General features: G+C 41.5%; 1 protein-coding gene across 1 annotated transcript in view; it reads right to left on the bottom strand.

Moving 5' to 3' along the window:
* The window catches only part of tespa1 (thymocyte expressed, positive selection associated 1), a 92,387-nt gene that overhangs the window by 32,495 nt on the left and 38,824 nt on the right, over positions 1-21,068 (bottom strand). Inside the window, exons 5-6 of the mRNA XM_072592978.1 lie at positions 19,026-19,076; positions 3,815-3,854 (exon numbers count right to left, since the gene is read on the bottom strand). Coding sequence (XP_072449079.1) covers positions 3,815-3,854; positions 19,026-19,076 — 91 coding nt within the window. The remainder of the gene's footprint in view (positions 1-3,814; positions 3,855-19,025; positions 19,077-21,068) is intronic.

The following is a 21,068-nucleotide window of genomic DNA, read 5'->3' on the forward strand; positions in this document are numbered from 1 at the left end:
GTTCCTGGAAATTGGAGAAGTCAATGTTGAGTCCTCCGGGCTGTAGATTGCCCAGACGGAAGATTAGATTAGATTAGATTACTTACAGTGTGGAAACAGGCCCTTCGGCCCAACAAGTCCACACCGCCCCGCCGAAGCGCAACCCACCTATACCCCTACATCTACCCCTTACCTAACACTACGGGCAATTTAGCATGGCCAATTGACCTGACCTGCACATCTTTGGACTGTGGGAGGAAACCGGAGCACCCGGAGGAAACCCACGCAGACACGGGGAGAACGTGCAAACTCCACACAGTCAGTCGCCTGAGGCGGGAATTGAACCCGGGTCTCTGGCGGTGTGAGGCAGCAGTGCTAAGCACTGTGCCACCGTGCCGCCCACAAGATGACATGTCGTTCCCTCAATTTGTGCTGCAGTTCATTTTGGTATTGAATGGTCATGTCTGAAAGGGACGGGTTGGGGGAATTGAAATGGGCTGTGACTGGGAGTTCTGGTCAGCCCCTGCGGGCCCAGCTATGATGCTCATTGAACCATTCCCTGAGTTTACGTTCAGTGTCCCTGATGTAGAGAAGACCACATCGGGAGCACCTGATGCAGTAAACTAGGTTGGAAGAGAGGCAGGTGAACCTCTGTCTCACCTGGAAGGACTGTTTGGGGCCCTGGATGGAGGTGAGGGGGCTGGTGTACCGGCAGGTTTTGCATCTTTTCTGGTTGTAGGGAAAGGTACCTGGGGATACAGTGGGTCGGTTGGGAGAGTGGCGCAAACCAAAGACTGTCGAAGGGAACAGTCCTTGTGGAGGCTCAGAAGGGTGGGGAAGTGAAGATGTTCTTGATGGTGGGGTCTAGTTGGCATTGATGGAAGTGCTTAAAGATCTCGTCTTAATTGCAGAGATTGGTGGAGTAGTAGGTGAAGATAAGGGGGACTCTGTCTTTATTGCGATGGGAGGGTGGGGGGTTTTCGAGCAGTGGAACAGGAATGGAGGTGGTGAGCTGAAGGGCTGTCTGGACGATGGAGGGAGGAAAAGCACGTTGTTCAAAATAGGTGGACATCTGAGATGCTCTCAAGTGGAATGTATCCTCATCTGAGCAGATGGGGGTAGAGGTGGAGGAATTGGGAGAATGGAATGGAGTTCTTGCAGGATGCTAAATGGGAGGAGGTGTAGTCCAGGCAGTTGTGGGAGTCTATAGGTTTGTAGTAAATGTCCGAGATGGACCAAGTGAAGTTGAGGGTGGGGTGGAAGTTGTGGGCAAAGTCGATGAATTGCTCCATTTCAGCCTGGGTGTAGGAAACTGCACCGAATCAGTCATCAATGTAACAGCGGAAGAGTTGGGGCACAGTGACTGTGTAGGTACTGAAGAGGGATTGTTTGATATCACCAATAAAGAGGCAGATATAGCTGGGGCCCATCTGGGTGCCCATGCCCACCCCCTTGATTTAGAGAAAATAGGAGGAGTTAAAGGAAAAGTTATTGAAGGTGAGGAACAGTTCAGCAAGGCGGAGGAGAATATTGGTGGAGGGGGATTGGATGGGTCTTTTGGAGAGGAAGAAACGGAGTTCCTGGAGGCCATCCTTGTGGGGTATGGACGTGTTTACGGACTGCACGTCTATAGTGACAATAAAGCACTGGGGGCAGTGGAACTGGAAATTGCTGAAGAGATGGTGGGTGTGGTTGGTATTGCGGCTGTAGATAGGAAGTGCCTGAACTAAGGGACAGAGGATGGAATCGAGTTAGGATGAGATGGATTCGGTGGAGCAGGAACCATACCGAGATGATAGACTGGCCAGGGTAGTTGGGCTTGTGTATTTTAGGGAGCACGTAGAACCAGGCAGTGCAGGGCTGGGGGACTATGAGTTTGGAGGCAGTGGACACTACCTGAAGGCCTTGTACCCACCTCTTCATTGAAGACTGCTGACATGACATTGCTGCCTCAATTTCTCTATCCCCGTCACACACTCCAACCTCACCCTCTCCAATAGTACAGCATGTCACTCACACCGCAACAACCCCCGGTTCACCATCAAACCTGCTGACAAAGTCTGGAGAACGAACCTCTATATCGCAGAGGCTGAACGCCAACTCTCCAACACCATGTTCTACCTCCCCCTTGCCTGCACCCCAACCATGACCCATCAGACCAAAATCAAACTCACTGTCCATGCCTTCATTGCCTCTGGTGATCTCCCCTCCACTGCTCCAAACTGCAGCATGCCCCTCCACTGCCTCTGTTTCAAGAAAAACAACCCCAACCTCTCCTCCAAAGAGTTACTCACCCAGACTCATTCTCCTACCCCATTCATCTACATCTACACCTGATTAATGCACCTAACCTATACATCCCGGAACAGTATGGGCAATTTAGCATGGTCAATGCACCTAATCTGCACATCTTCGGATTGTGAGAGGAAACCCATACTCTAGGGTGGACTCAAACCCAGGTCCCTGTCTCTGTGAGGTAGCCACTGAGTCACCGTGTTATTCTAATGTACAGCACTCTCTCAGGGATGGGACAGTAAATGCTAGCCTTGCCAGAGACAGTTATATCCCATGAACAAATAATAAAAATGAAATTTCCCCCAACACTAACAATTCAATAATCTCATAGTACTGGCTCCCATAATACTGCCCTGAGGTTTCAAGGCTAAGTTTCAAGTTTCTGGAGTGAGACTTTCAACTTTTTGATTACAAAGGCAACGGTTACTGAGTCATGACTCTCAACTAATTCACATATGTGGTAAAAACAATGACTGTAGATGCTGGAAACCAGATTCTGGATTAGTGGTGCTGGAAGAGCACAGCAGTTCAGGCAGCATCCAAGTAGCTTCGAAATCGATTTCAAAGCTACTTGGATGCTGCCTGAACTGCTGTGCTCTTCCAGCACCACTAATCCAGAATAATTCACATATGTCCCTACTTGTCCAGCCACAATTATACCATCTGATACAACTGCAATCGAAATAATGTTCCAATGGCCTAATGGTATAATCGCTGGGCTGTTAATTCAGAGACCCAGATAATGTTGTTCAGTTTAGATTACTTACAGTGTGGAAACAGGCCCTACGGCCCAACAAGTCCACACCGACCCGCCGAAGCGCAACCCAACCAATCCCCTACATTTACCCCTTTTACCTAACACTAGGGGCAATTTAGCATGGCCAATTCACCTGACCTGCACATCTTTGATGCTGTGGGAGGAAACCAGAGCACCCGAAGGAAACCCACAGGGAGAATGTGCAAACTTCACACAGTCAGTTGCCTGAGTCGGGAATTGAACCCGGGTCTCTGGCACTGTGAGACAGCAGTGCTAACCACTGTGCCACCGTGCCGCTCACTATCTGGGGATATGGGTTTAAATCCTACTATAATAGATGGTGGAATTTGAATTCAATAAAATCTAGAATTTAAAGTTTAACAATGATCAGAAAACCACTGTTGATTGTCGGAAAAAAAACCATCTGGTTCACTAATATCCTTTCGGGAAGGAAACTTACCTGGTCCAGCCTACATGTAACTCCAGACCCACGGCAATGGGCAATAAATGTTGCCTAGCCAGCGACGCCCTCATCCCATGAATGAATAAAAAAAACTCAGTTCTGAAAAAGGGTCATGGACATTGACTCTGCTTCCCCTCCACAAATGCTGCCAGACCTGCTGAGTTTTTCCAGCAATTTCTGTTTTTTTATTTCTGATTCCAGTATATGCAGTTCTTTGTTTTTTTTCCCTAAAGTCAGTTTCCTGGTCTGTAATGAATGAAGTCAGGGAGCATCGAAAATAGAACTGTAAAGTACAGGAAGCAGGAGCAGTCTATACTTACTGTGAGGAGTTTGGCTCAGTTGGACTCTGGAACAAGATGGCTGAGGAAGACAGATTACAAAGTTATTCAATATTATGAGAAGACAGTATAATGATATGAGGTAACAGACATGAAATATTATCTCTTCATCTATGGAATGAAAGCAATAGTATACATATGATATTGGTTCAAGAACAGAAAGCAAAGAGTATGGTGAATGAGTTTTTCTCACACTGGAGGGTGATCCCAAGGAGTTAGTATTCACATTTTTTTGTGATATATATTAGTGAGCTGGACAAGGGTGTGTACAGCACAATTTGAAAGTTAGTAAGTAACGTCAAATTTGGAAAAGTTTCAAATTCTGAGCAAGAAAGTAAAAGGCTTCATGAATGCATAAACTGTTGATATTGTCAAGGAAATTGCAGTTGAAAGCTCACACAACAATGATACATTTTGGAAGAAGGAATTATGTGAACACAATTCAGGTGTTACATCTCAAGGAAGTTTCAGGAACAGAGAGGCTTATGGGCTGGGGTGCATGCACAACATTTTTTTTAACATGAAAAGATAAATTGAGAATGTTGTTAATAAATCATATGAGAGCATGCATTAATCAAATAAAAGGATACAAAAGCCAACTATGTTAAATCTTTATAAAACACTAGTTAAGGGCCCAGCCACAGTGATTTAATTTGCTGTAACTGGCCTTGGCACATTGGTTCATTACTCTTACTGTGAAATATTCATTCCTCATGACACTTTGCCGTGTTTCTTAACATTATACGGAAATAGAATTGGTGTAGTATCTTTTCGAAGGTGTGAGAAACGAACCCACTTAATCAATAATTTCAGTCCGAGTCAAAGAGGTCCGAAGCAGTACATTTATTCTAACATCTTTAAAGTTGGGTGGCTATACGAGGAGAGTCACACCCGACAGTAAAATACAGAGTTTTTTTATACTTTTCTGAGGGGTCTCTCAACATCCCTACACTAAGCAATAAGCCTATCATAAGCGTCTATTTCATTCTATCCCCTTATTTGGTTATTCCCTGCACCCAAGCCTAAGCCGATCATACTTATTAATTACCTCACTTGTTTTCCTTTTAAATCTGTCTCATTTGGCTGTCCTTGTTCGTTACAGCCTTGCTGTTATTTTATCCAGTTCCTCTCTTCTAACCTTCTGACTTCTGAGATCATCCTTTACTATTTTGATAGTCCAAAAAGCAGACCTACAAACTATGAGCTTATTGCAAAATGCCCTTCCTGCTTCTCTTGTGGTCAAGCTACAATACTCAAAGTTATTTCTTAGCTGAAAACTATTTCTTTAAAAGACCCTCTACATTCGTTAAAATCAACATACACTTGACAACCTGAATTTTTTCTCTCTCAAAGGCATCTGACTTTGTACTTCCTTTGAATTATTCTGAAGTTCTATAAAATTCTCATCCCAGAAATAGAAGAGTGGCAAATTGGACAGTTTAAAAAAAAACTAGGTTAAAAGTGACCTTGTAAATTAATAAAGTGGAATTTTAAAAAAATAATTTGACAATAGTTAGGATTGAATGAAACAAGATTGAGAAAACCGTAATAGTTGAGTCAATTTGTCAACCAGACTAGATTTCTGATTGAACCCCTTTGAGGACAAGACACAACTAATAATTTTATTCTTGCTCATATAATCTAGGCCTTGATGAATGAAGGCAAGCATCCCATTTGCCTTCTTAATTACCCTATTAATCTGTCCTGCCACTTTCAAGAGTCTGTGGACAAGCAACCAATGATCATCTACCAACGGAAAACCGTTAAAGCTGAAGAATGTGGTACTAAACATGATTAAAACCCAAACCTAAGGTTCAAAGTAAAATAATGAAACTATTGAATGAAGGAACAAATTACTGCAATTGCTGGAATCTGTAATAAAAATAACAAATGCTAGAGATCACAGTGGGTCAGACAGATCCATGGAGAAAGTGCAAGCTAATGGGATTTGAGAAGATTTGTAGCTCAGGTTGACATTCTGGATGTATGATTTGGAGATGTCAGTGTTGGACTGGGGTGTACAAAGTTAAAAATCACACAACACCAGGTTATAGTCCAACAGGTTTAATTGGAAGCACACTAGCTTTCGGAGCGACCCTCCTTCATCAGGTGATAGTGGAGAGCTCGATCGTAACACAGAATTTATAGCAAAAATTTCACTTCCTTCATGTGTAAATCACAAAACCTTTTTTTTAAAAGTTGCATTCTCGGGTTAGCTGTTAACAGCTGTTAAGAAGTGAAACTATCACTGTATTCTAACAGATGAAAGGCTTAACAGACAATCATTTTTTCAATGTATGATTTCAGTTACATCACACTGTAAATTTTTGCTATAAATTCTGTGTTACGATCGAGCCCTCCACTATCACTTGATGAAGGAGCATCGCTCCGAAAGCTAGTGTGCTTCCAATTAAACCTGTTGGACTATAACCTGGTGTTGTGTGATTTTTAGTTCTGGATGTGGGTTTGCTTGGAAGGTTTGTTTTTAGATGCTTCATTATCAGACTAAGTAACATCTTCAGTGAGCCTCCAGATGAAGCACTGGTGGTATAGCCCACTTTCTACTTATGTGTTTGAGTTTCCTTGGTTTGGTGATGTCATTTCCTGTGGTGATTTCATTTCCTCTAGTAATGTCGTTTCCTGTTCTTTTTCTCAGCAACAAACCCAAACAGCAGACAAAACATATCCACTCTCCTCTATCTCAAAGACATCTCAAAAATGATTGCCAGACTACTCAGACCTCTTGGCATCATGATAGCCCACAAACTCACCAACTGAAACAGCAACTAATGAACTTGAAAGACCCTATTCAGACAACAAGCAAAACTAATGTCATTTACAAAATACCTTGCAAGAACTGTAACAAACAATACATTGGACAAACAGGCAGAAAACTAGCCACCAGAATACATGAACATCAATTCGCCACATAACAACATGACCCACTCTCACGAGTATCCTTACATATGGATGAGGAAGGACACCACTTCGAGTGGGACAACTCATCCATCCTAGGACAAGCCAAACAGAGACACAACAAGAATCCCTAGCAGCATGGCATTCTAACTGGCATGGCGACACAGTGGTTAGCACTGCTGCCTCACAGCGCCAGAGACCCAGGTCAATTCCCACCTCGGGCAACTGTCCGTGTGGAGTTTGCACATTCTCCCCGTGTCTGTGTGGGTTTCCTCTGACAGTCCAAAAATGTGCAGGTTAGGTGAATTGGCCATGCTAAATTGCCAGTAGTGTTAGGTGAAGGGGTAAATGTAGGGATCTGGGTGGATTGCTCTTTGGAGGGTCGGTGTGGACTTGTTGGGCTAAAGAGCCTGCTTCCTGACTGTAAGAAATCTAATCTATCAACACATTGACTTGGATCCCATTTACCACACCTGAGAAAAAGAACAGGAAATGGCATCACCAGATGAAATGGTGTCACCACAGGAAATGGCATCACCAACCCAAGGAAACCCAAACACATAAATAGAAAGTGGGCTATAAACGTCTGAAAATGAAGCTTCCAGCTTAGCGAGCAAATCTACATCTCGAGTGCAAGCTAATATTTCTAGTTTAGAGGACACTTCATCAGAGCTGGAGTGAAGTGTGTAGTGGGCAGCATTTATGCTATAGTTTGGGCGAGGAGGTTAGTGTGAAGGTAATGGATGCTGTTGAGAAAAGATGTTGATAGTTCAGATCAAATGATCAGAACATAAGAATGGCAGAACAATGGTGTGTCTACCTGCCACACTTAAAGGACAAACAGTCCCGCTAGCGTGGGAGGATGGGGGGGGGGGGAGGGGGGGGGAAGACATGATAACAGAATGCTAAAGCTAAAAGAGAGGGAAGGAATGTGATTTGGTTCACAATTTGATGGTATTTAACCTGAAACTTAACTCCAGAAGACTGTAAAGTACCTAGTCTGAAAATGAGATGTTCCTTCAGTTTGTGCTATGATTCATTGGAGCACCACAGCATGCCGAGTACAGACATCCAAGCAGGATGCTGTGTTAAAATGTCCAGCTATAGGAAGGTCGAGTTCATGTTGTACACGGTTTGGAGGTGAATATGACGAGGACCTGGATACTCAGTCTCACTGTCTTCTGCTCACAGGTCCATATGTCATTATCACCTTAAGACACTTTTCAGCATTAACACCTTCATGCCCTTACATTATATTAGTCCCCAGGCATTTTTTTCCATCATCATTGTGCATACGTGTCTTTGAGTACTCAACCTCATCAGCCAATATTAATAGCAGTGAAATAAGATTCTTCGAGATTAGTGCAGTCATACTTCACAATTAGCAACGAGATCTTCAAGGTCCTTCAAGATTTGGAGGTGTTCTGCAAAGTGGTCACCCAGTCCGGATTTGGCTTCTCCAATGTTGAGTCGGCCATATTGAGTGCAGTGAATACAATCCACAAGATTGGAGGAGGTATAGATGAAATGCTGCTTAACCTGGAAAGACTGTTTAGGTCCTTGGATGTTGATCAGGGAGGAGATGAAAGGACAGATGTAGCACCTTCTGCGGTTATATGGGGAGGTGCCGAGGGGAGGGACAGTGGTGTTGACAGTCATGGCATGGACAAGGGTGTCCCAGAGGGAACGTTCCCTGTGAAATGTGGACAGGGGACTGAGGGGAAGATGAGTTTGGTGGTGGTGTTCTGCTGGAGTTGTCTGAAATGACAGAGAATGATCCTTTGAATGCAGAAGCTTGGGGGATGAAAAGTGATGACAAGGGGAACCCAATCACACTGAGCAATGAGAAGGGGCTAGGTAATAGGTCAGATGCACGTGTGGCCCCTGTCAATCACAGTGGATGGGATATCACTGTCTTGGTAGAAGCAAGCCATGTCAGCAATGCTTTTTTGAAAGGTGGCATCATCTGAACAGATGTGATGTAAGCGAAAGAACTGGGAGAATGGGATGAAGTCCCATTGAAGTGCATTGATTTAACCAGCACTGAATTAAAGAAAACACAAAGATAAGTGAGTAAACGTTGTGTCATTATTCTTACATTGAAATAAACTATTGGAATTCTCTAACAGTTATATGTGAGGTCGAACTAAATTTGCAGCTCATCATTGGGTCAGTTTGCTGTTACTAACCTCTTTAAGTGTAGGTTTACATGGTCTAGTGTGGTAGAGGAAAATTATCTAACTGGAGGAACCTCTTGTATTGAATAGAAAGTAGTTTATTGCAGCTAAGCAACTAGTTATCAGTTATCTTAATACAGAGAATATGAGGAAGACCTGGATACTCAGTCTCATTGCTGCAAGACCCTAATGTCTTCTGCTCACAGGTCCATTTGACATTATTGCCTTAAGACACTTTTCAGCATTAACACCTTCAAGCCCTTACGTTATATCATTCCCCAGGCATTTTTTTACATCCTAATTGTGCATATGTGTCTTTGAGTACTCGACCTCATCAGCCAATATTAATAGCAGTGAAATAAGATTCTTCGAGATTAGTGCAGTCATGCTTCACAATTAGTAACGAGATCTTCAAGGTCCTTCAAGATCCTAGGCCACCACTCCAGTAATGGAAACAGATGTAGCATTATGGGCCATCGTCATCAGCAGAATTGTTCTCCAACATAATCTGTAACCTCATAGCCCAACATAATCCTCACTTTACCATTACTATCAAACCAGGGAACTGACCCTGCTCAGTGAACAGTGCAGCAGGATATGCCAAGAAGAGTACCACACATACCTAAAAATGTGCAGTCAACATGGTGAAGCTACACGATATCCTATCCTAATCTAGTGCCATTTGCAAGCATTTGGCCTATATCCCTCTAAACCCTTCCTATTCATTTAGTCTTTTAAATGCTGCAATTATACCAGTCTTCACCACTTCCTCTGGCAGCTCATTCCATGCATATAATACCCTCTGTGTGAAAACATTGCCCCTTAGGTCCCTTTTATATCTTTCCCTTCTCATCCTAAATCTATGTCCTCTCGGTCTGGACTCCCCCACCAGGGAAAAGACCTTTCTATTTATCCGATCCATGCCCCTCATGACTTTGCAAGGTCACCCCTCAGCTCTGACGCTCCAGGGAAAACAGTCCCAGCCTATTAAGTCTTTCTCTATAGTTCAAATCCTCCAACATCCTTGTAAATCCTTTCTGAACCCCTTCAAGTTTCACAACAATACTGACCCCTGTGGAACACCACTGGTCACCTTTCTCCATTTCAAGAAACTCCCTTCAACTACTACTCTCTGTCTCCTGTTGCTCAACCAGTTCTTTATCCACCTAGGTAGAACACCCAGCACACCATGTGACTTCACTTTCTCCATTAGTCTACCATGGGGAACCTTATCAAACACCTTACTAAAGTCCATGTATATGACATCAACAGCCCTTCTTTCATCTATCAACTTGGTCACTTCCTCGAAGAACTCTATTAAGGCATGTTGCCTATCACTCATAAGCGCATTCTTTTCTAAATATAAATAGATCCTATCCCTCAGTACCTTCTCCAGCAACTTTCCCACCACTGACGTCAGGCTCACTGGTCTGTAGTTACCTGGAATATTCCTACTACCCTTCTTATACAGGGGGACAACATGAGCAACCCTCCAGTCCTCCGGCACCTCACCTGTATTTAAGAATGCCACAAAGATACTTGTCAGGGTCCTAGCTATTTCCTCTCTCACCTCCCTTCGCAAGCTAGGATAGATCCCATCCGGTCATGGGGATTTGTCTGCCTTAATAATCTCTAGCCTTCCCAACACATCTTCCCTACTTATGTTAACATGATCCAGACTAATCAAACTTTTATCTCTAATTTCAACATTCATCATATTCCTCTCCTGAGTGAACACTAATGCAAAGTAATCATTCAGAATCTCACCCATTCGCTCAGGTTCGACACACAGCCTTCCTTCATTTTTCTTTAGTGGACCAATCCTTTCTCTAGTTACCCACTTGCTTCTTATAAAAGAATAAAATGCTTTGGGATTCTCCTTAATTCTGCTCATTGAAGCTATTTCATGACTCCTTTTAGGCCGCTTGATTCCTCGTTTAAGACTTGTCCTACTCTTCCGATATTCCTCCAGGGCCCGTTCTGTACTTAGCTGCCCAGACCTTATGTATGCTTCCCTTTTCCTCTTGGCTAGTCGTACAATTTCTCCTGTCATCCACGGTTCACGAATCTTGCCTTTCCTATCCTTTGCCTTCAACGGGACATGCCTTTCCTGCATTATCTTTAACCTATCTTTGAAATCCTCCCACATATCAAATATCGACTTCCCTTCAAATAGCTGTTCCCAATCAACATTTCCGAGCTCCTGCCTAATTTTTATATAATTGGCCTTGGCCCTGTTTAGTACTCTTCCCTTAGGACCACTCTCTTCTTTATCTACGAGTATTCTAAAACTTACTGAATTGTGGTCAGTGTTCCCAAAGAAATCCCCCACTGCAACTTGTACCACCTGTCCTGGCTCATTCCCCAGTCCAATACAGCCCCTTCCCTCGTCGGACTATTGACATACTGCTCTAGAAGACTCTCCTGGACGCTTTTTACAGATTCTATCCATCCAGACCTCTGATGCTAAGTGTATCCCAGTTAATGTTGGGTAAATTAAAATCTCTTATCACCACTACCCTATTGTCTCTACATCTTTCCATAATCTGTTTACCTATTTGTTCTTTTACCTCACGCTCACTGTTGGAAGGCCTGTAATACAGACATGTTAAACAGCAAAAGCGGCAAGTGACAGAGTTAAGCAATTCCACAACCAACAAATCAGTTCTATGCTCTGTGGTTCTGCTATATTGTATCATGAACATTGTGGACAATTAAATAACTTATTGGAGGAAGAGGGTCCACACATCTCCACATCCATAATGGTGGAAGAGCCCAGCATGTCAATGCAAAACATAGGGCTGAAGCATTTGTAATATTCTTTAGCCAAAGATGGTGATTGGATGATCCACCTCAGCCTCCTCCAGAGGTCCCAGCATCATGGATACCGATTATTAGTCAATTCAATTGGAGACACTAGATACTAAAAAGGCCTTGGCAATATTCTTGTGCTCCAAAACTTGCTGCACCCCCAGCCAAGCTTCCAGCACTGCTACTACATATGCATCTACTCAATAAGATAGAGAATTGCCTGTCCTGTACAAAAACCAAGACAAATTCAGCTTGGCCAATTACTACTCCTAGTCTATTCTTGATCATCAGTAAAGTGATGGAAGGTGTCATCATCAGTGCAATTGCATACAATTTACAGACAGTTCTAGTCACCATAGGAAGGATGTGGAAGCTCTGGAAAGGGTTCAGAGGAGATTTACCAGGATATTGCCTGGCATGGAGAAGGTCTTACGAGAAAGGTCTGAGGGACTTGAGGCTGTTTTTCTAAGAGAGAAGAAGGTTGAGAGGAGTAGATAGGGTGGACAGTTAGAGCCTTTTTCCTTGGATGCTGATGGCTAGCACAAGGGGACATAGCTTTAAATTGAGGGATGATAGATATAGGACAGATTTCAGAGTTAGTTTCTTCACTCAGAGAGTAGTAGGGGCGTGCAATGGCCTGCTTGCAACAGTAGTAGATTCACCAACTTTAAGGGCATTTAAATGGCCATTGAATAAAAATATGGATGAAAATGGAATAGTGTAGGATAGATAGGCTTCAGATTGGTTTCACAGGTCGGTGCAACATCGAGGGCCGAACGGCCTGTACTGCGCTGTAATGTTTAATGTTCTATGTTCTATCATCAAACAGTACCTCTTTAGCAATAACCCCCTCACAGATGGCCACTTTGAAATCTGCCAGGGCCTCTCCTGACCTCATTACAGTTTTGGTTCAAACATGAACAAACAGCAGAATTTCACATCAAGGCTGCATTTGACTGAGTATAGCATCAAGAAGCAAATCTGGAATAAATAGAAATTGGGGGGATGGGGTGGTGGGGGGGAGGGGTTGGCGGTGGAGGGTACTGGTCTGCTTGTTAAATCCAAACCTAAAGCAAAAGAAAATGTTTGTAATTGTTAGATGTTAGTCAGCTTAGCTCCAGGGCATCTTGGAAGAGTTTCTCAAGGTTTCTCAAGAGTTTCTGACTGCACAATGAAAATTGAGCCTAATCAATGGAATTTGCACAAAGTGAAATCACACAACTCAGGAAGTCATCAGTTGAACAGTGAAATCAACTTTGCAAATGTGTGTTTTTTTCTCCTGACTTACTGGCAATATGATGACAAGTGAAATTACCTTTTGTTAGAAGTGGGATCAAGTCCTTTTAATCTCAATGGAAATGAAAATAAAACTTGCGACTGGGCATTCAGATTTGTGCAGGATCAAAATTAATGCTATGCTTTGCTTATGTTCAGTAACTATTCTCAATTGGGTTAGAGTGGGATCAACTGATGTGAAGCCATATTACCATGGAGAAACTTCTACCAAAAGGCAAATCTCTAACATTGTAAACTGATAAAACTCAATTTCAGTGACTGGTGCAATGTTTTGTAACTTTAATTAAATTGCAGTATAAATATTAGTGATTTATGATAAGTGTTATATAGTTTTCTCATAATCCAGAATGGTCAGTTGAAACTAAATATTTAAAACTAATCTTTATTGATAAATGTGCACATAAGGTGACGTTAAATTTGTTCAGACAAAAGTCAAGCAGTATTATTGCATACTTTGGGTTAAGGAGTAAACCTAAGTTATCACCTATAGATATATTTTGCATTTTGAGTTGTGCATTTGATTCCTTGTGTACCTGTTAAAATAATGCTCAACATCATCTTGACCTTGTACTAATAAATATGGGTTAAAGGCCATTTTTTCTGCTTTTAAGTTTGTTTAATTAAAGTTATATTAATGGAATACTAAGGGAGAGAATGAGTTCTGATCAATTTTGACACCAAACTTTTTTTTGTCTCGAACCAGTGAGTAATAAATCAAAATACAGAAGTCTTTTAAAGTGCTGCATTCTTGCCTAACTTCACGTTAACATTATATAATGATGCAAATTACTAATGTGGCTTTGATAGTCCGTTTAGAAAATTCTTCCCTTGATTAACAGTTTAATGTTTTACCTGATGGGTAATATGGTTAACATTTGTCTTGAGGTTCTAAGTAAACTGTTTTTTAATAAGTGACTTTGTTTAAATGTTTTTGAAGTCATTCTGCTTGGCAGTTAACACTTGGACTTTGAATGATCAAAGGCATACAATAGCTGTCACTTGGTTAGATTAATGTTGTTTATGCATTCAACCAGATTAGGCTGCACATAAAAATGTCGCTGACTGCTGAAGTGCTACTTTTATTCACTAGTGTAACTAATATTTTTGTTCTGAGCTTTAGTCAAGTTTTTTTGTTTATTACTTTGTACTAGCCACACACTTGCTTCCCAAGTTTTTTGCATTAAAGTGAATTTGCCACTTTAAAAACTGAAATCCATCTTGCCTTTTGATGTTGATAACCTCTATAACAGTTGGTTTTTTAAATACTGGTTGCATATTGTAGCCTATTATGTTTTACTGAATGTCTAATTTGTGTTCAGCATTGAAAGTATCTTTTTACATTGGTTTTTCCATTGTATATTAAAAGATAAATATTTGTTTACATTTTCTGGAAAATATTTATTGTGAAATCTTGCACTACTATTTTCAATAATCTTTTGACTTTTGTACAACAGAACAACTTATATGTATTGCCTATTTTCTCTTTGGTTCCTGAAAGTGTCTTGTTCTTACATTTTTCTTTTGAATTCCACTGTGGGGGTGGGGGGAGAAATCATTTGCTCTGAATTCCCAAAGCATTGCAATAATCCTGTTGTTTTTTTTCTTTAAATCACACCTTTTTTGGTATGAAGTTTTAGATTTTGACCCTTCAATTCTTTTAATGCATGTCAAATCAATCTTGTTTTCTCCAGGATTCTGTTTAATGCACTTTGATATTTTGTTAATAAATCAGGCTGTTTGTTAAATCTGTCGTTTACCTTCAGCAGAAAGCTATTGAACTGTATTTTAAACTTTTCTGAATATTTCCAAATCTTAGTGTAAATTCCATCATCAAACTTGAATACTGCAGTGGTTAATTATATGGATTATTGTAAAATAAAGTGTATGCAACAGTGAAAAAAAAAAGGGCGGCACAGTGGCACAGTGGTTAGCACTGCTGCCTCACAGCGCCAGAGACTCGGGTTCAATTCCCGCTTCAGACGACTGACTGTGTGGAATTTGCACTTTCTCCCCGTGTCTGCATGGATTTCCTCCAGGTGCTCTGGTTTCCTCCCACAGTCTAAAAATGTGCAGGTTAGGTGAATTGGCCATGCTAAATTGGCCGTAGTGTTAGGTGTAGGGGTATGGGTGGGTGGCGGGTCAGTATGGACTTGTTGGGCCGAAGGGCCTGTTTCCATGCTGTAAGTAAACTAATTAGTAAGGTTTTCAACAGTTTCATCAATGATATTCTTTCCATCATATGTCAGGACTGTGTATGTTCACTGATGATTGTACAGTGTTCAGCAACATGTAGGTCATTCAGCCCCTCAGTTCAGCACCAACCCTCCAAAAGTCATCCCCTCCAGACTCAGGTCCCTAGCCTATCTAATTAGAATTTAGAATCCCTACAGTGTGGAAACAGGCCTTTCAGCACAACACCTCTACACAGACCCTTCAAAGAGTAACCTGCCAAGTAACCTACTCTATATTTACCCCTGACTAATGCACCTAACAGACATATCTTTGCATTGTGGCAGAAAACCAGAGCATCCCCACGCAGACATGGGGAGAATGTGCAAACACAGCCACCTGAGGCTGGAATTGAACCCATGTCCCTGGCACTGTGAGCAGCAGTGCTAACCATTGAGCCACCATGCCATCCTTGCAACCTTGTATTTCCCATGGCTAACCCACTTAACTGCACATCCCTGGACATTGTGGGTAATTTAGAATGGCCAATCCACCTAACCTGCACATTCTTGGAGGAAACACACACAGACATGGGCAGAATGTGAAAACCCCGTACAGTCACCTGACTGTGGAATTGAACCCAGATCTCTGGCACTGTGAGGTAGTAGTGTTAACCACTGAGCCACCCTACTGCCCTAATACTGAGAGTCGATTTCCAAATGCACCAAGACCTAGACAATAGCCAAGCTGAGGTTGAAAATTGGTAAGTAATGTTTGCATCTCACAAATGCCAAGCAATTGCCATCTTGCCACAATCTAGGACAAAGAAACAGTTACAGACACTGGATACTGCAAAGGCTGTGGGTCCTGCCAACACTCTGGCAATAGTACTGAAGTCTTGTGCTCCAGAACATACTGCATCCCTTGTCAAGCTGTTCCAGTACTGCTACAACACAGGCATCTACTCAACAAAATGGAAAATTGCCAGTTCTGTAACAAAAAAGCAGGACAAATCCAACCTGGCCCATTAGTATCTTGTTAATCTATTCTTGATCATCATTTGATTGATACCACATCCACCACCAATGCTCAACTGTAGCAGCAGCGTGTACCATCCATAAGATACACTGCAAAAGTTCACAAAGTTTCTTATACTGCAGAGTCCAAGCCCATGATCTCTTCCATGTTGAAAGACAATCAAAGCAGATGCATGGGATCACCATTATCTGCAAGTTCCCTTCCATCCTATTCACAATCCTCGGTTGGAAATATATTGCCAAATCTTCAACGTCATTGGGTGAACGATCTGGAATTCTGTCCCTCGTGGAATTGTGGGACTACTAATAGTCCAGAGATTGAAGTGGTTCAAGAAGGCAGCTCACTACTGCCTTCTCAATAATTGCTGGCCTAGTCATTGCAATAAATGTCCCATGACTGAATTTTAAAAAGTGAGCAATTGGTTATGCCCAAGTGTGCATGGTTGATGCCACATTGTGAAGCTGGAATGACTAGTCATCAATTAGTTTAAAAAACTGTCCATGTTTAAAATACATTTTCACAGTCAAGTCTTTGTTTGGCCAACCTCTGACACAACCCTGATAGATGATAACTGAGGATATTGTCGCTAGGTTTGCAGATCACAAAGATAGGTAGAAGGACGTGAAGAGTTGAGGGAGTGGGGACGCTATAGAATACAGAACATAGAACAGGCCCTTTGGCCCTCAGTGTTGTGCCAATCTGTGAAACAAATCTGAAGCCAATCTAACTATACTATTCCATTATTATCCATATGTCTATCCAATGACCATTTAAATGCCCTTAAAATTGGTGAGTCTACTTGGAGAGTGGACAAATAAGTGATAGTTGGAATATAATGTGGGAAAGTGTGAGCTCATGTCCTTTGGAAGGAAGATTAGATGCATAGGCTATTTTTTAAACAGGAAAAGGCTTTGGGAATCTGAAGCACAAAGGGCCTTGGGACACCTACTTCAGGATTCTCTTAAGATTAACATACAACCTCAATGGGCATTCATTTCAAGAGGGCTAGAATACAAGAGCAGAGATGAACTGCTGAGGCTGTATAAAGCTCTGGTCAGACAACATTTAGAATACTGTGAGCAGGTTTGGGCCCCAAATCTAAGGAAGGTATACTGGCATTCAAAGGGGTCCAGAAGATATTTAAAAGGATGATCTCAGAGCTGACGGTTTGTCATATGAAGATTCTGGCTCTGTACTCAATGGAGTTTAGAAGGATGAGGATGAATCTCACTGAAATTTACAGAACACTGAGAGGCATGGATCAAATGGATATGGAGATGTTTCCACTAGTAGGAGAGAACAGGACCCAGGGCACAGCCTCAGAGTGAAGAGACGACTCTTTAGAACTGATATGAGGAGGAATTTCTTCAGCAAGAAAGATGTCAATCTGTAGAACTGATCGCTGCAGAAAGCTGTGGAAGTCAAGCCTTTCAGTATATTTAAGATGGGGATAGATAGATTCTTCATTAGTAAGTGGTTGAAGGAAGGAGAATGGGCTTGAGAAACATCTCAGCTATAATTAAGAATCAGCGAGCTGAATGGTCTCATTACGCTCCTATATCTCTCACTCTCTGGGATCTATCACCATTTACTCCTTATCTCCCTCCCCCACATCTTATCTTTGGCATAAAAATCAACTTTTTTCTAGCTAACATCAGTTCTGAGAAAGGGTCACTGGATCCAAAACGTTAACTTTGATTTCTCTCCACAGACCTGCTGAGCTTTTCCAGCAATTTCTGTTTTTGTTTCTGATTTACAGCATCCACAGTTCTTTCAGATTTTATTCAGTAGTTACGTGTTTGAGTATGGTACTGATTTTACTTAAAATGGAACAAAGTGCTCGCGTTCATTGATACAGGAGAAGCAGTTACTGAGGAATCAGAACTCTTAGGGGCTAAGTCCTCAACAAGGAAGTTTCAACTTAAAATAAGCCATGATTTGAAACTGTGAAGTAGGTCCTGCATCAAACCCATTTGTAATTTACATTTTTCAAAAATCACACAGACCTTGCCACCTAAAATTCCATGAAACCTTGGAACTGAACCTAAACAAATTCTGAGAATAGTTCACAGGTCAGCGCAACATCAAGGGCCGAAGGGCTTGTTCTGCGCTGTATTGTTCTATGTTCTATGTTCTAGATGGCAGAGGCCAGCAAACCCAGACACACAATGTGCAGTTCAATGATTTGTCTTGACTTTGAACTGCTGTGGAAAACTTGCAGCACTGGAAACAATACATAAAGGTGGATAAACTATATGGATTTGCCACGTTTGAATGTGTTTCTGCATTCCTTCAAAACATTAAAAATTGTTGATTTGAGTTCAACCCACTATTATGAAAAGCAGGATCGTCCCAATTGAAACATCTTTATATTAATAGAACATTCATTAACCTGGTATATGAAATTGTTACAATGTGTAAAAAGGCACAGATGTAGGATAATAATTGCCACAGGTGTGATATTTGGCAGTTTTGAGAAATGTATATTGAGCACTTGTAACAGCAGCTGTAGAAACAATCTGAAGCTGCAAAAAAAAACTTTAAGAAGGTGAGTGGGTGAAGTAAAAAAGGAAAATTCAGGTAATGGAACAGAAGTGACAAAGCAACAACTTTTAAAGAGCAAATTTTCAGTGTTTTTAAAGAATGATGGAGCTTAGAAGTACAGTGTTTGTAAGTATGGAATTGATTTAACTTAAAATCAAAAAGATGCTGAGGTTAGTAAGTTTAGTAAATGCCCTGATCATTTGATACAGCAATATCTTCAGGACAAAGAAAATATCACTCACCCTCGGCTCCCAGACTCAAATCATCTTCAAAACTGTTCTTAGCATTCAGCCCTGTAGGCAAACCAGAGACAGACTTTCAACAAAGTCAGTGACAGCCCTCAAAAGCACAATAGCAACTTCCAAAACTAAAAACATAAATTACTGGAAAAACTCAGCTGGTCTGCAACATCTGTGGAAAGAAAGCACAATTAACATTATGGGTCCAGTGACCCTTCTTCAGAACATTCTGAACCTTTTATCAGAAACATTAATTCAGATCCAAACATTAATTTGGCTTTCTCTCCACAGATGCTCCAGACCTGCTGAGCTTTTCAAGCAATTTCAAGCAACTTCCATTTTTATTTCTGATTTCCAGCAACCGTGGGTTTTGTTTAGGCAGTAACTGTTTTGTTTTACAAAACACATTTCATGTGGTAATATTTTGTGAGTGCTTTCCAAGAGTTCATCCAGAGTCAAACGTGGAATTCATCTGGGTTTTACAGAAGCAATAGAAAGGAGATATTAGGACAGACAACCAAAAATTCAGGCGTCATTAGGGAGGGAAGAGCGATTGAGAAGTGGAGAGTTGGAGAAAATGTTGCAGTTGGACAGCACATTGATTAGATCACTATCTAATCTATTGGAATACTGCATGCAATTCTGGTCTCCCTACTATAGGAAGAATCTTGTGAAACTTAAAAGGATGCAGGAAAGATTTACAAAGATATTGCTAGGAAGGTTTGAGCTATAAGGAGAAGCTGATTACACTGGGGCTATTTTCCCTGTAGTGTCGGAGGTTGAGGGGTGACTTTATAGGGGCATGGTAAGGCAAATAGACAAGGTCTTTTCCTTCAGGTGGAGGAGTCCAAAACTAGAAGGCATACATTTAAGGTGAGCGGAAAAAGATTCAAAAGGGACCTTTTTCATGCAGAGGGTAGTGCATGAAGTGAATGAGCTGCCAGAGGAAGTGGTGGAGGCTGGTAAATTACAACATTTAAAAAGGCATCTAGATGGATATATCAATAGGAAGGGTTGAGAGGGATTTGGGCCAAATGCTGGGAAATGTGACTAGATATATCTAGTATATCTGGTCGGCATGGATGAGCTGGATTGAAGGCACTGTTTCCATGCTGTATATCTATGTGACTCTATCACTTTAAATAGGTAAGGTTAAGAGATAGGAAGGTGGTGAGGTAGAAAGTTGGAGAGACAGAAAGTTAGAATGCAGTTAGAAAGTTAGAAGGCAATTCCAGAGCAAAGGATGGATACAGTTGCAGGTACTCCCCACTATCCAAAAGTAGAGTGTTCCCAGGAAACCTTTCGTAAGCTGAAAATAGCATAAAGCGAAGATGCATGATTTATATGGGAAAGGTTTCACCATTTTCATAAAAGTGAAAACCCTTCCTGGATTTGCAAGAACAGGTACTAATGTAGGTTCTTTCATAAAAACAAAGTGGCGTAAAGTGAATATTCGAAAAGTGGGGGATACCTGTACAACATTTAAAAGACATTTGGACAATTACATGAATTGGAAAGGTTTAGAGGGCTATGGGCCAAATGCAGGCAACTGGGACTAGTTCAGTTTAGGATAACTGATTGGCATGGACAAGTTAGAGTGTAGTGCCTGTTTCCATGATGTATGTCTCTATGACTCTATAAGTCACATGTTAGAGTTACAGTGTTTTTGAAAGGTTGTAAGGATGATTGAGATTTTAGAGGCAAAAACAGATAAGTTATTGGAAGGATTAGAAAACTAATATAAGAGTTTTAGAATTTAGGGGTTTCCAGAAATGCTGCTGTATGAACTAGCTTTGGTGAGAGCTACACCATGGACAGCAGTGTTTTAATTAACTTGCATTTAGAATTGAAGTCATGTTTTGAGATAATAAAGATATTCTACAGGTGACAATCGGATACAAGAACAAAATAAGATAATGTTATGGAGATAGATACATGCAGTTTAGGAGCTGGAACAGGTTGTGGTCGGAAATCCATCTCTGATAAATATCTACCACCATTTAAAAAAATCTTTCAGCTGCATTACACAATTCATTACATGCCCCC

The sequence above is a fragment of the Chiloscyllium punctatum genome, chromosome 23, assembly GCF_047496795.1.
Source record: "Chiloscyllium punctatum isolate Juve2018m chromosome 23, sChiPun1.3, whole genome shotgun sequence".
Taxonomy (NCBI): domain Eukaryota; kingdom Metazoa; phylum Chordata; class Chondrichthyes; order Orectolobiformes; family Hemiscylliidae; genus Chiloscyllium; species Chiloscyllium punctatum.